General features: G+C 47.1%; 1 protein-coding gene across 3 annotated transcripts in view; it reads right to left on the bottom strand.

Annotated features, from left to right (window-relative positions):
* Positions 1 to 13,942, bottom strand: part of SLC25A43 (solute carrier family 25 member 43) — a 43,752-nt gene that overhangs the window by 20,633 nt on the left and 9,177 nt on the right. For all 3 annotated transcript variants that reach the window (XM_049107894.1, XM_049107892.1, XM_025431376.3), the window contains exon 3: positions 11,705 to 11,886. In XM_049107894.1, coding sequence (XP_048963851.1) covers positions 11,705 to 11,886 — 182 coding nt within the window. The remainder of the gene's footprint in view (positions 1 to 11,704; positions 11,887 to 13,942) is intronic.

Below are 13,942 nucleotides of genomic sequence, written 5' to 3'. Positions count from 1 at the left end.
GTTTGTGCTTAATGCATATTGAAGGAAAGAAGGAATAGACCTGCAGTAAATGAAAATAAAAAACATTTCAAAGTGAAGCATTTGATTTTTTCTGTGATAAAGTCCACAGAGGCCTTCCAAAAGAGGTAACAGGTTGGGTTGTTCATCCTTTCCATGAGGACTGAAATCAGTAAATGGGATTTCTAAAGATGTAAAAGTCATACATCCTTTGACCAAAGCAATCCTATTTCTAGGAATTTATTCTACAGATATATTTGTCCGTGTGGGAAACGATGTTTTGTGTTACAAAGATTTTTGTCACAGCATCATTAGTAGCAGCAGAAAATTGGAAATAATCTAAATGTCTGCCAATAGGGGGCTAGTTAAAGAAATCATTGTACTATGGAATACTATGTCCCCATTTACAAAGATATGGCAGCTCCATCTCACCGATATGGCACCATCTCTGAGACACATTTTTAGGAGAAAAAAAAATGGTGCGGAAGAGTATATGCTGCTGCTGATCTAAAAGCAAAAAACATAAATGCGCATGTTTATGCATATCTTTGCATAGGCCCTCTTTGCAGAGATTCGGAGGAGATACTGGAAACCGGGTTGTCTGCAGAGAGCTGAGAGGCCAAGGGGCAAAGGTTGGGAAGACTTGCTTTTCAATGTATACTCTTTGCACCTTATGGGTTTTCTACCAAACGCATGTTACCTATGCAGAAGGTAGAATAACTGAATTTTAAAAGAACATTCATCAAGAAAATGAGAAGACAAGCCACAGACTAGGAGAAAATATCTGCAAAAAGACACATCTGAGAAAGGACCATTATCCAAAATATTCAAAGAATTCTGAAAACTCAACAATAAGAAATCAAACAACCCAATTAAAAAATGGGCCAAAGGCCTTAACAGACACCTCACCAAAGAAGATATACAGGTGGCAAATAAGCATCTGAAAAGATGCTCCTTAGCACATGTCATTAGGGAAAGGCAAATTAAAGCAACACTGAGATACCACTACACACCTACTAGAATGTCCTAAATCTAGAACGTTGACACCACCAAATGCCTCTGAAGATGTGGAGCGACAGGAACTTCTCATTCACTGCTGGTGGGAATGCAAAATGGTACTGCCACTTCAGAAGAGAGTTTGGTGGTTTCTTATAAAACTAAACATACTCTTTCCACATGGTCTAGCAATTGCACTGATTAGATTAGATCTTGGGATTTACCTAAAGGAGTTGAAAGCTTATGTCCATACAAAAGCCTGCACATGGATGTTTAAAGCAACTTTCTTACAGTTGCTAAAGCTTGAAAGCAACAAGATGTCCTCCTTCAGTGTGGGAATGGAGAAATAAACTATTGTCTGGCATATCCAGACAATGAAATATTATTTAGCATGAAAAAGAAATGAGGCATCAAGCCATGAAAAGACATGGAGGAACCTTAAATGCATCTTACTATGTGAAAGAAGCACGCCTGAAAAGTCTATATACTAAGGGGTACCTGGCTGGCTCACTTGGTAGCACGTTTGACTCGATCTCAGGATTGTGAGTTTGAGCCCCATGTTGCAGGGTAGCGTTTACTTAAAAAAAGTCTGTATACTTTATAATTCCAACTATGTGACACTCTGGAGAATGCAAAACTATGGAAACAGTAAAAAGATCAGTGGTTGTAGGGGTTTGGGGGGACGATGAGTAGTAGGCAGAGCACAGAGGATTACACTGTAATGATGGATATACATCATTACACACCTATTCAAACTCATAGAATGTCCAACACCAAGAGTGAACCTTCAGGTAAACTATGGACTTTGGGTGTTGATGAGGTGTCAGTGTAGACTCCTAAGTCGTGACAAAGGTACCACTTTGGTGGGGGATGTCGATAATGGGGGAGCCTGTGCATCTGTGGGGCCAGAGGAGGTATGGGAAATCTCTGTACCTTTCTCTCAATTTTGCTCTGAACCTAGCAGCTTTATGCTTTTTTAAAAAGTCAAGTCTTAATTTTAAAAAGAGTATTTAAAAGGAGAGACCAAAGAAAGAAAAGGGGGAAAAAAGGAGTCTTCTAGCTGGAGCAAACAGGAGCTCAGAACCTTTTGTTTATTACTGGAGACAACTTTTATCTTCCAGAGACGTTTGAGACACAACCTGAAGACCAAGCTGTCCAATTGCCAAACCATCTAAGGACATATACACGCGGAAGGCAATTGTGGTAGGAAGCTTTTGTCTTTTGGCCCATCCCCAATAATCAAACACCAACAAGAGGCCAATCGTATTGGAGTAAAAGGACCTTTCTGTCCTGTGAAGCACATGGCCCAAGTTTCTGGCAGAGACAGCCCTCCAGGAGTTATCCTTACACAGCTGGGAAGCGCCCCAGCTCTGCAGTGGGGATATCTGCACAAGTGGGTGTGGGTGGCCACCCCAGCGTGGGCCACCTACAAGCTACCCTCCGCCCTTGTGGCTGTCCACACCTCACCTCTCAGCAGACCCTCTGGGGACCAACTCACTGGCCAGAAAGTCCGCAGTGGTCGCCATGATGGCGGGGAAGCCAGCAGAGGGCCAGCCAGTTAGTATTGTGCTTGGGGAGAGAGAAGAGAAACAGCCAGTTGGTGTGTGTGCCAGTTGGGGGGTCAGCGGTGAGGAAGCCAGAATCGCAGCCAGGCCAGACTAGAGGAAGCCATTGAGATGCCAGTGGAGCCGCCCAGGCTAAGACTCTGGGAGCAGCATGCAGAGCAGCAGTGGCCCCAAAGAGCCAACTTGTAGTGTCACCCTGATGGGGCTGAGGGAGAAGACTGTAAGGCCATTTTCGGAAGGCTGGGAATATGCCGATTTGTGCAGTGCTTTCACATGGGGGCCTCTAGGTAAGTGCCTGGTAAGCTAACCGAACAGATGAATAATGAACTCTCCTACCATCCGTGCTCACCATTGTCTCCAGAGATCAAGGGTCCTTTGAGGTTTTGTGATGCTAGCTAGCTCCTTTGTGTGTTTCCAGCAATCATGGGAAACACAGAAACACACCTGGGCTGGCTTTTATAGATCTAATCAGGCCTCCATGCCACGCATAGATTCTGAAGAGATGCTTCAGGAACAATAAAAATAGCACCTCGGCCTTATTGAGTGTCATGTGCCCAGCTCCCTATCTGCATGCACACAATTCGGGCACGTCCTCTCCTGTGTGTGAGTCAGGCACGACGCTCACCCCCATGTTTTTCAGATGAAGAGGAGGCTCCGAGAGGCCATGTGGCCCGCCCCGGTTCACGCAGGGGTAATGGGCAGGGCTGGCATCCAAAGCCCACGCTCTTGACCGCTGAGCTAGCATGCCCACTGAGCTAGCATGCCCACTGGAGCTTTCAGATAAGCACAGCTGTCAAAACCAAACAAGCAACAGCTCTGTGGGGGAAAGGAGGGGACAACTGGGACAGTGTGCGTTTCTGAGCTGGCTTGAGACTAGTGGGGGGCTGAGGTGGGGGGGTGGTCCTGACAGCAGGAGCTTTGGGTCTCTCCTGGCTGACAGCAGGCCTTTCCTGGGACCTAATTCCCTTTCCCTACCTCATTCTTCACCCTCATTGTGCAGGGGGGAGGGTGGGCAAGGCGGTCAGCTTCTGTCTGGGCTCTGTTACTGTCTAGCTGGAGCTCAGAGAAGCCTGCTTAGCCTGGGATGGCCATTTTGCTTCCCAGACTTGATCTGGAAGGAGTAAGCCAGCTTGGGTTGGGAGGGAAGGGCAGAGCGATTCTACCAAGAGTGGCAGGCTCCTCCCTACTGCCTGCTCCCCTGCCCTCAAGGGACAGTCTTGTTTCCAGGATCAACGACTGCCATCCCTCAAGTATTCAGGGCACTCTCCACCTTTTGGGAAAACGAGGGGGGAGAGTTCTCCTTTCCCTACCCCCAAACACCCAAACAATGATGCTCACACAAAGCCACCCGGCCTAAGGGATGTCCACACATCTCCCTGGATCCGACAAGTGTCCTTTTCTTGCAGACTGCCAAGACAATGCTGCTGATTTAGGCAGAGGTTAGTCCCCAGAGGGGCCAGACCCCAAAGTAAACTGGCAGAGGGCAAGGAGGTGAAAATGCAACAAAGTAAAGGCAATGTTCCCATCCTCTTCCGCTACTGGGGAGAGCAGAACTCGGCAGTGTTTGTACTTCTGAACAGGTGAAGTGGCTCTGCTGGGAAAATAGGGCTCTGTCCCTACTGGGAATAGGTTCTGTGTCAACCAAGAAATGTTGAGCTAGGCAGAAAACCTGAACCTGCTGGCACTTCCTAGGAGGCATGATGATAGTTTACCTCCTGCCCTGGGACCTTGTGCCTGCTCCCCCAGGGACTCAGAGAGCCACTGGGGCTTTCTTCCCACTGCCTCCGAACAGCCATGGTCAGTTTGTGGCCAGCTAGAAGCCCATGGCTGCTGAATGATCTATGGTCAAGTCTGCTGGCTGCAAGCCTTCCATTGTCAGGCTGCCAGGGACTAAAACTGAGCTGGCCCTTGGGTAGCCTGATTTTCTAAAGACTCCCCCCCCCATCCCCTTTTAGCTTGAGTTAACCATTTCCTGACCAAAGCCAGGCTCTTGCCTGTCCATTTCTTGGAGCTTGCACATTGTTGTTGTTGTTGTTGTTGTTTTTTTCCAACCGCTCTTGCACTGAGACTTGTGAGCTCCCAATTGCCAAGGTCAGGTCTCCTCTCTCATCCTCTACTCCTGCACCCAGGGCAAGGGAATGGAAAGAAATTAAGAGATTACCTAGCATCTAGGAACTGTACTCCTTCTGGGAGTATAAAGGATGGGCCAGAGGAAGGAGAGACCACTGTTCAGTCCCAGCTCCACCACTTACTGGCTGTGTGGCTGTTGGGCAAGTAACTCAACACTCTCTGTGCCTCATTTCCTCATCTAGAAAATAGGAATAATAATGGCACTTATTCTATAGGCTTGATAAAGAGGATGAAATTGGATAATAAACTGTCCATATTAAATGACCAATAAGTGGTAGTTATTATCAGGTTATAATTTCTTAATCCCAGGGGAAGCTTTCTTTTTCATTCCCTCCTCCTGACATATTTTGTCCCCTGATGAAAGCCTCCCCATCACAAGAGAACACTAGTTTAGACCCCATTCATTTACCTCGGGTTGTGTTTACGGAAATCAGCAAACTAACACATATAAATTCTATGATGCCATGACGTGTCAAGCCCTTTCGGGCACCATACAGAGCAGTATGGGGTTGCCATGAAGAGGGCCTGTCCATCAAAATGGTGTCAAAATGGTTTTACTTTGTCCTTTGAGCTTATTTACCTATGTTGAAATGTGCACAGCTGGTTGGGCTGAGAGACACAGAACCTGACTGCTATGGAAGGCAGCGGAAGACAGTGAGTTATCAGTGGGAGGACAAGAGGCGCTTTGAGATGGGACTAGTGAAGGTGTGCCTACCAGCAGGCCGGGGAAAGGGCAAGCTGTCCTTACCCTCGGCATGGCTAGGGACAAGCACATGACTTGGAGCTCACCCCATGGCAGCTAAGGTTCAATTCTGCACCCACAGACAGATCTCCTAAGCCGGCCCTGAACTTCATTCATTTTTTAACAAGTATCAGGTGCTTGCTACAGGAGGCTGCGTGCTGTGGGGACATACAAATGGGTAAGTCATACTTCCCAAAGGCAAAGAGCTTACAGGCTCCGGGGAATCAGGGCATGGAAGGTTATAACACTGGGAAGCGGGGGACATGAGCCTGGAAAGAGCCAGAGTGAGCCCTGGGCATTCAGAAGGGGATGGCGCTGGTAGGGCGGACACAATGGAGTGGACGTGGGAGAAGGTGGGCCCGGAGAGAAAGGTGGAGGAAATTAAACTGGCTTGCTCTGAGAGCACTTATAGACTAAGGGCATCATTTAAAAGGGATTAGTCACCCACAAAGCTCTTGGAACAAAATAACTATGCCCTTGGGGGTGGAGGTGGGGGTGAAAGTGAAAACAGAGTATCTGCAATTATCGATAGAGCTCATTGTGAGTTAACTGGGCTTCTCCTGCCCAACAGTCCTCTTTCTCCTCCTCGGCGGTCTGCAACACCCCCATTGTGGTTCTGTAAGGGGCGAAACACCTGCCTTTATCTGTCAGGATAGGATAGTTGTTTGGGGGTGGGAAAAGCCAACTCATTTATCAAATAAAACCAACAGAGACATGCTACACTGGGTCAGAAGAGCCAGCCCACCACTGAGGCAAATCTCAGTGGAGCCTTTAAGAGGAAGACAGATGCTCCAGGCAGAGGTGACAGGAATGTGGAAAAAAAAACCACTCATTTATTCTTTAGAGCGCTGGCTGGGGAGGGGGCCAAGGTCATTGTGATGGGATTGGAGGCTTGAAAAGAACAGAGTTTATGAAAAGGTATGTTTTAGTTGGCCCACGCAAGATTCGACAGTTTGTACTCACCAACATTAAAACATTGGGAGATTTTACACAAAAATCTGGATTTTCGTCTCCCTTGAAAATCTGGGCCCACATTTCAAAATGGCATCCAACCCTTGCAGAAGAGGGGCCTGCCTTGGCCTCCACCGTCCTGCTTTACTCCTTCCTGCTGGAGGTATTTAGATGCTAATCACATTGTGTGAGAGCACAGAGCAAGTTAGCTCCCCAGAATGCTTTGCAAGCCAAAAGCCCGTGAAGGCTCAGAACGCCTTTGAAAGCTGTCTTCAGTGGGTGAGTGCACGTTATCTGGGTTTCCCGGCATTTTCTTCCTGTTACTGCCAAGTTCCTGCCTGCATTTGATTTGGCAACTCCTAATATAGGACCTCTGTGCAATGAGGGTGGCACAGTGGGTAAGGGCGGCACGCCAGGCCAAGGGGCTGAGCCTCAGCCTTTATTCTCTCGGGGCAATAAAGAAGGATGGAACATGGGCAGATCTTAAAAAAAAAAAAAAATCAGCCTGGCAGGAGCCAGGAGCCAGGGGCCTGGGCTGGAGGGACTGAGATGAGTACTGACCTTGGAGATACACTCCCCGGGCTGAAGTCTCAGCCCAGTTACAGGGTGCATGGACTGGGGTAGGCTCCAGGCCTTTTCAGTGCCTCTGTTTTCTCATCTGTAAAATGGGCTTGCTATGACCAGTACCCACCTTGTAAGGTTAAATGAGATAAGGAGCCTAAAGCCTTTAGCACAATGTCTAGTACATTAGTGCTCCATGATTATCATTTTTAGAATTAATCCTGGAGACCAACTAGAGGATTACTGCCATAGCCTGGGTGGGGGCAGCAACAAAAAGACCACTGTGGGAGGAGTAGGCACGCAGAATCAACTGGGCTCAAGGTTGCCTGGGGGAGGGCAAGAGAAAGAGTCAAAGACAACTTCTGGACTTCCAGCCTGGGTGACTGGGTAATGGGGGTGATGATACTGAAATAAGAAACTCTGGGCAGGAAGTTTCGGGGGAAGAAGTCAGTTTGATATATATTAAGTTAGAAGGGGTGGTGTAGAGGTACTAGCCAAAATGGTGCCGTGCAGCAGGCAGTGAGAAGCGTGGTTTGGGGCTGAAGTTGTGGAGTTGAGCACGAGAAACCAGGAAGGGAGGGCTGCGCTGGGAGAGGATGGATCAAGTGCCTGTGTGCCCAGTTTGGCTAAGGCAGCCCACAGTGTTAAGCATCTTGGGCCGGCCCAGCATCTCTGTTTGAACAGGCTGGGGCCTCTCTTAGCTTGGGGACCATGTGTATTCTGCTTGGTCAGCTGTGCCACTTGGATTCTACCTTTGTCCTTCAGTTTATGTACTTTCAGCTCAAATGCTGACCTGGCCCAATCCTGCTTGCCTTGTGAGCCTTGATGGGGTCAAAGTCCCCCTGGAGTATAGAGCAACAGGCGGACACTTGGTTTTATATTTGATAAAATGGAGACACCTAATATGGGCCGCAGGGGAGGGGTGTCCCAGGTGTCTTGTGCCTGGTGTCTCTGATATGATCCTCTCCAAGGGCCCACCGGGTTCCAAGGCTCCCACGTTCTCAGCTGCTCCCTGGAGTTTCAGGGCAGCTTTTCAGCTTTTCAGTGCTACAAGCCATTTCAGGCCCACGCTCTGGGCCAGGTGTGGGAGATAATGAAGATGAAAAGACCAGGCTATACCTGCAAGACCTTGGGCCACAATGCACTCAATCGTGGTTAAGGCAATTTCAGGCAGGACTGTCTGGAGTTCCGTGAAAGCACACCAGATTTGGTGTGTGAGTGTGTGTGAGGCACCTCATTCCATCTGTGCACAGGGCTAACCCACCCCCCCCTTCCTACCAGAAACCACTGCATCAAAACATGCACATACATAATTTATTTACCTCTCCATTCTCTAGCATGCCAGCCAGGGGTCAGGGCAAGAAAAAGAGAAAGGAATAAAATGAGTGGAAGCATGGAAAGGAAGGGCTCAGCTGGTTAAAGACTTCTGATTATTGTCATTAATGTTCAAGAGAGTTCCAACCTGATGCGGCATTAAATGGGCAGATTGAGTGTGTGTATACATATGTGTGTGTGTATATGTGTGTCTGGACAAAAGTGTATTAGAACAAGACATTCAGATAAAGTGGCCAGTCAGTGTGGGAGTTGGGACAACCCTTCGTCCAGCTGGTTACCTAACACACCTGACGTTGATTTGCTTCGATTTGCTTCCGGATGGGCCGTGCAAGGAGGAAAGCCAGGGGAATGCAAATATTACCATTAAGTGTGCTCAGTTCAGAGCAGCCTGGTTGCTCTGCAAAGTTCTCTCATTATAAATTCTGTTGGCTCCCGCGGTGGAGGGCGGGGACTGCTACTGAAGCTCTCTCTTGGAGAAGCTGGATCGTGTGCTTTGCAGGAACACACCACGGCAACAGAATTTAGGGTTAGCCTATTGTTTCTGGGCTCCTTGTCCTCCAAACTGAAAGTGTGTTTCAAGCAGGGATTAGGAGGTTGTTGACAGAGATCACTGGCTGCTGGCTGCAAGGCTAATAACCTCAGGGTGCTCAGAAACGCTCCGTTTACTGCAGCGACATCTAATGGTCAGAGGAAGCAGTGCATGTTTTCGTGGAAAAGCCGCCTGTGGGTTCTGTCTAGGGAGTTACTTTTTTTTTTTAAAGTAGTGTGGCTGAGGTATTATTATGTTTATTAATGCCTGTAAAACAACGCCGTGGCCGCAGCCCTAGGAATTCACTTCTTTTGTCTTTGGATGATATTTATGATATTCATAATTGGATGCTGATCATATTTTATGAAAACCATGCAATTACCTCTTTCGGATTTTTTTTTTTTTTAAATAACCATCATGACTTTGCATCTATTTTAAAGCTTCTTGTTGCAGCTCTGGGTATCTATTATCAAGAAGGTTTCCATACCAGGGAAAGATGATCAAGTTTATCCCCAAGCACCCACTACTAGGGTCTCTTTCCCCAGTGTATAGTAGAGTATCGTGGTTTATAAAAAAAAAAAAAAGAATTATAGTAATCACTGCTGATTGTTGAGGAGATGAACCACTCACAGCTGGTACAAGTGTAAACTTACAACCTTTCTGGGGTGGAAAGTTCATTAAGAGCATCAGAATGATTTTTATCTTTTTCATAATTTAAGTAGGCTCCACACTGGACGAACTCACAAACCTGAGATTAAGACTTGAACTCAGATCAAGAGTCTGATGCTTAAGCAACTAAGTCACCTAGAGGCCCCAGAATTATTATTATTTTTAAAGATTTTATCCATCCATTCATGAGACAGACAGAGAGAGAGAGAGAGAGAGAGAGAGGGAGGCAGAGACACGGGCAGAGGGAGAAGCAGTCCCCTGACGTGGGACTTGATCCCTGGTCTCCAGGATCACACCCTGGGCTGAAGGCAGCGCTAAACCACTGAGCCACCCGGGCTGCCCTCCCAGAATTATTTTTATCTTGTGCACTGTTAGTCGATTTGTAGGAATATAGCTGAAGGGTGTCATCACAGATGTGAAAAATACAAGGGTTTTTACTGCGATGTTATACTGAGGAATGAGAAATAGCCTAAATATTTAAAAACTGAGAAATTATTATTTATGGCACAATGGAGACTGAAGCTACGCAGCCACAAACCAAGGAATGCTAGGGCAACTAGAAGCTGGAAGAAACAAGGGAGAATCCTCCCCTACAGCCTTCAAATGGGGCATGGCCCTGCCAACACTGTGATACTAAAATTCTAGTCAGCAGAACTTTGCAAGAATAAATCATTGTTTGAAAAAAAAAATTATCTGGAGCATCTGGGTGGCTCAGTCCGTTAAGCATCTGCCTTTGGCTCAGGTCATGATCCTGGGGTCATGGTGAGCCTGCTTCTCTTTCTGCTTCCCTCCCTCCCTCCCTCCTCTCTCTTTCTCATGAATAAATAAAATCTTAAAAAATCTATGGGACATCCATATGGTGGAATGTTATGTGAAAATTTAAAAAGGCATTCTCAATATTTGATGGCCTGGGGCAATATCCATTATATAATAAATGAAAAACAAAGGATATTAATTTTTATATATGGTGGGAACACATTTTATAAAAAAACAACCTCCCATATACATGTATTATATATATTTATGTACACCCACAAACATGCAGAAAAACTATTAATCGTAGTGCATAGGTGTTAGGTTGAGAAGTAATTATTGTTTTTTTATACTTTTCTGTATGTCCCAAATTTTCTATAATCTATGTGCATTTACTTTTTTATTGTGGTAAAACATTCATACTACACTTGATCTTAGCCAAAAGGCCAAGAAGTGAATGTGGTGAAACATTCATAACATAAAATTGATCATTTTAAAGGTATGTACATTACTTTTAAAATTAGGAATAATGGGAGTACATGAGTGGCTCATTCAGTTAAAGTTCTGCCTTCAGCTCAGGTCATGATCCCAGGGTTCTGCTTGGTGGTGGTGGGGGTGGGTGGGGGGGAGAGGGTAACCTGCTTCTTCCCCACCCCTATGCTCTCTTTCAAATAAATCTTTTTAAAAATTAGGAATAATAGGTTTTGTGAAGAGATGGGCACTAAGCAGGTGCTAAACTTACACCTACATTATAATCACAATATGTGACCATCATTTATTTGTTTGGAGAAAAGGACAAGAAAAGAATACAACCCAGACAGATGAACTTTGATGGATTAGGGCACAGAACTGAGGTGGGGTGGGGTGTGTCATTGTGATGTGTATTATTCTGAAGGCAGTTTTTCTTTATAGGTTGAGATTGGTAGTTTCAGACTTTTTAGTGCGGAGGAGGGTGAGACCCAAGCCTCAACCAAGAAAGATGCAAGGGGAAGAAGCCGGCGGGAGGTGGGGGTGGGCTGGTAACTGAGCCAGCAGAGGGACAAGTTAGAGACCGCAGACAAACTCAGCTGGGACCAATCACTTAGAATTGTATTCAACTGAATTATGATCGGTAGTTCTTGGCTGACTTTGGTTCTTTCCAGTCCCTTTCATTGAGACCACTTTAGGAAGAGAGGATATAAAAGTGGGCCTCATCTGGAGGCTTCATCAAATACCTAAAAAAGCCGGGTATGGGAATAGGGAGGCTGCTTGGGCTGGAGCCAGCAGCCCTGAGGTTAGCAGCAGAAATGCCCCGGAGTTGGGAGGTGTGGGGGTGGGGTTTGCATCATATTTGTGTAGCCTTTATGAGCTCCCTGGAAACCTGGCATCACTCAAGGTCACTGTTCTTTGCAATCACTATAGCCTGCAAACACGCCAAGGCACCCCTCCTACCTGATGCCCCCCCTGCCCCTCCCGCTCCCCCAGATAACTCCTCACCTGCATCTTTCTCTTCACTGTGTCGAAAGGAAAGGAGAGTGTCTGGGTTACAGCAGCGGCCAGGCAGACATTGGCAAAGTTCTGGAGGGGAGAGAACCGATCTCGGGGTCCTCGGGGTCCGTTCCAGAGTTTCTCCAGGTTTATGTAAACTAGAAGGGAGCCAGCGGAGAAGGGGAGAGCACCTGCAAAAAGAAGAAGGAAGGCTTCAGAAAGAGGCTGCTGCCACCTTGGGTGCCCCTGGCTTGAGAACCTAAGCGCCTGGCTCTGAGCTCATTAAAGGCACTTCGGCCAGAGCAGCCCGAAGCAGCTTTTCTTCGCTGGTAATAATGTGCTCCGTTTTAATAGGGGATGTGTTATTGGCCAAAATGCATCAAATCGTTCACCAAAAGTTTGTGTGCTTTACTGTGTGTAAAGTTTATGTTACAAAGAACCACGGATATTGAACTCTAGGTAATGAGACACATGTTGAGTAGCTGAGGGGTGAAATGCATTGATATTTGCAAATTATATGGAAGTTATCCAGAAATCAGTATGATGGACTGATGAATGGCCAGAGAGGGATGGACACATACATGACAAAGCAAGGTGTTAACTGGAGCATCTGGATGGTGGGCATGTGGGTATTTCTGAATCTTGTCCTTTTTCTGGGTGGTAAAAATTCTAAAAAATAAAATTTTGGGGAAAAAAGAATCGTTGCCATAAAGAAAAAGTCTGCGAGTGGTATTTGTCAGATTTTGGAGGCTGGGAGGGACTGGTTTCTGGCTGAGAAGGAAGCGTTCTGTGCGGACTAGAAAGCGAGACTGTACTGGTGAGGGAGGACACTTGACCTTGCTTTTGGGAATGATGTGACCGTATCAGGGCCCAGGGGGCCACCCTACAATGCGTGGCATGCTCACCTTTCCCAGGAAAAGATGGCGAGCCAGCAGTACAGTAGGTGGCCCTTTCAAGAAACTTCTAGAAACTGTGGGAGCTATCTTAAGTTTACAGCGGGTCTAAATTTCTCTTATAATGAGATTTAAAAGAGGGGCTAGTGGGATCCCTGGGTGGTGCAGCGGTTTGGCGCCTGCCTTTGGCCCAGGGCACGATCCTGGAGACCCGGGATCGAATCCCACGTCGGGCTCTCGGTGCATGGAGCCTGCTTCTCCCTCTGCCTATGTCCCTGCCTCTCTCTCTCTCTGTGACTGTCATAAATAAATAAAAATGTTCAAAAAAAATTAAAAAAAAAGAGGGGCTAGCATCAGTGGGGTTGCTTGTCTTTAGGAAAACATAGTATGTATTTAATAAACACATTACAAGTGAAGTACCCCCCCACCCCATTTACTTTCATTCAGAAATTATTTGTGGAGTTTATGTGATGTGCTGGGCCCTATGCCAGTTGCCAGGAATACAATGAAGAGTAGGCTAATTCCTGGAGATGCTCACCATCTAGTGGAGGAGGCAGACAGATGATATGTGCCGTAATGGGGTGGGAGTGGGCAGTGGCTATACAAAGTGCTTTAGGCACACGAGGATCAGGGGGATTAATTTTGCCTAGGGGAATCAGGAAGGACATCACAGAAGAGAGAACTTTCCCATTGGGGTTTTGAGGATTGAGTAGGAGTTTGCCAGATATCAGGAGAGTGGACAGGCTGTCCAGGCAGAGAGAACAGCAGGTGCAAAGGGATTGTTCTTTCCAGGAAACTGCAAGTTTTTCTGTTTTGGCTGGTGCATGAGTGCAGGTGGAGGTGTGGCAGGAGATGAGGTGGGACAGGCTGGCCAGAGCCATGTCTGAAGGCTCTGATGGTGTGCCATAAGGAATTTGGGCTTTTTCCTGTAGCTCGGGAGTTGGCCAGGGCTTTAATGGAGGACAGTGGAGTGAGGGTGGCAAAGTGACTGATGTGGGTTTGGAAGGGTCGCCAGGCCCCAGCAGCGGTGCACAGGGTGGTCTGGGGTAGGAGAGACCTGGGACTGGGACCAGGTAGGAAGCTCTCCTAAGGTCTGTGGGAAGGATGAGGGCAGAGGGGTTGGGGATGGGGGAGGGCCACAGACTGAGAATGAAAAGGTCAGATTGACAGTACTTGGTGACTGAAGCCACAGCGGAGAGAGGAGAGGAGCTGAAGCGGGTCTAGGTTTCTTCCAGCTTGGGCCACAGGGTGAAGGGCCGGCGGTCTCACTCATTAGGGAACCCAGGAGGAGCAGGTGTGAGACTAACGAGGACATCAGGTTTAGTCTCGAGTTGGATGTGCCAGGGGAGCAGCA

The sequence above is a fragment of the Canis lupus genome, chromosome X (assembly GCF_003254725.2).
Source record: "Canis lupus dingo isolate Sandy chromosome X, ASM325472v2, whole genome shotgun sequence".
In the NCBI taxonomy this organism is placed as follows: domain Eukaryota; kingdom Metazoa; phylum Chordata; class Mammalia; order Carnivora; family Canidae; genus Canis; species Canis lupus.
This window is presented reverse-complemented; position numbering and strand designations above follow the sequence as displayed.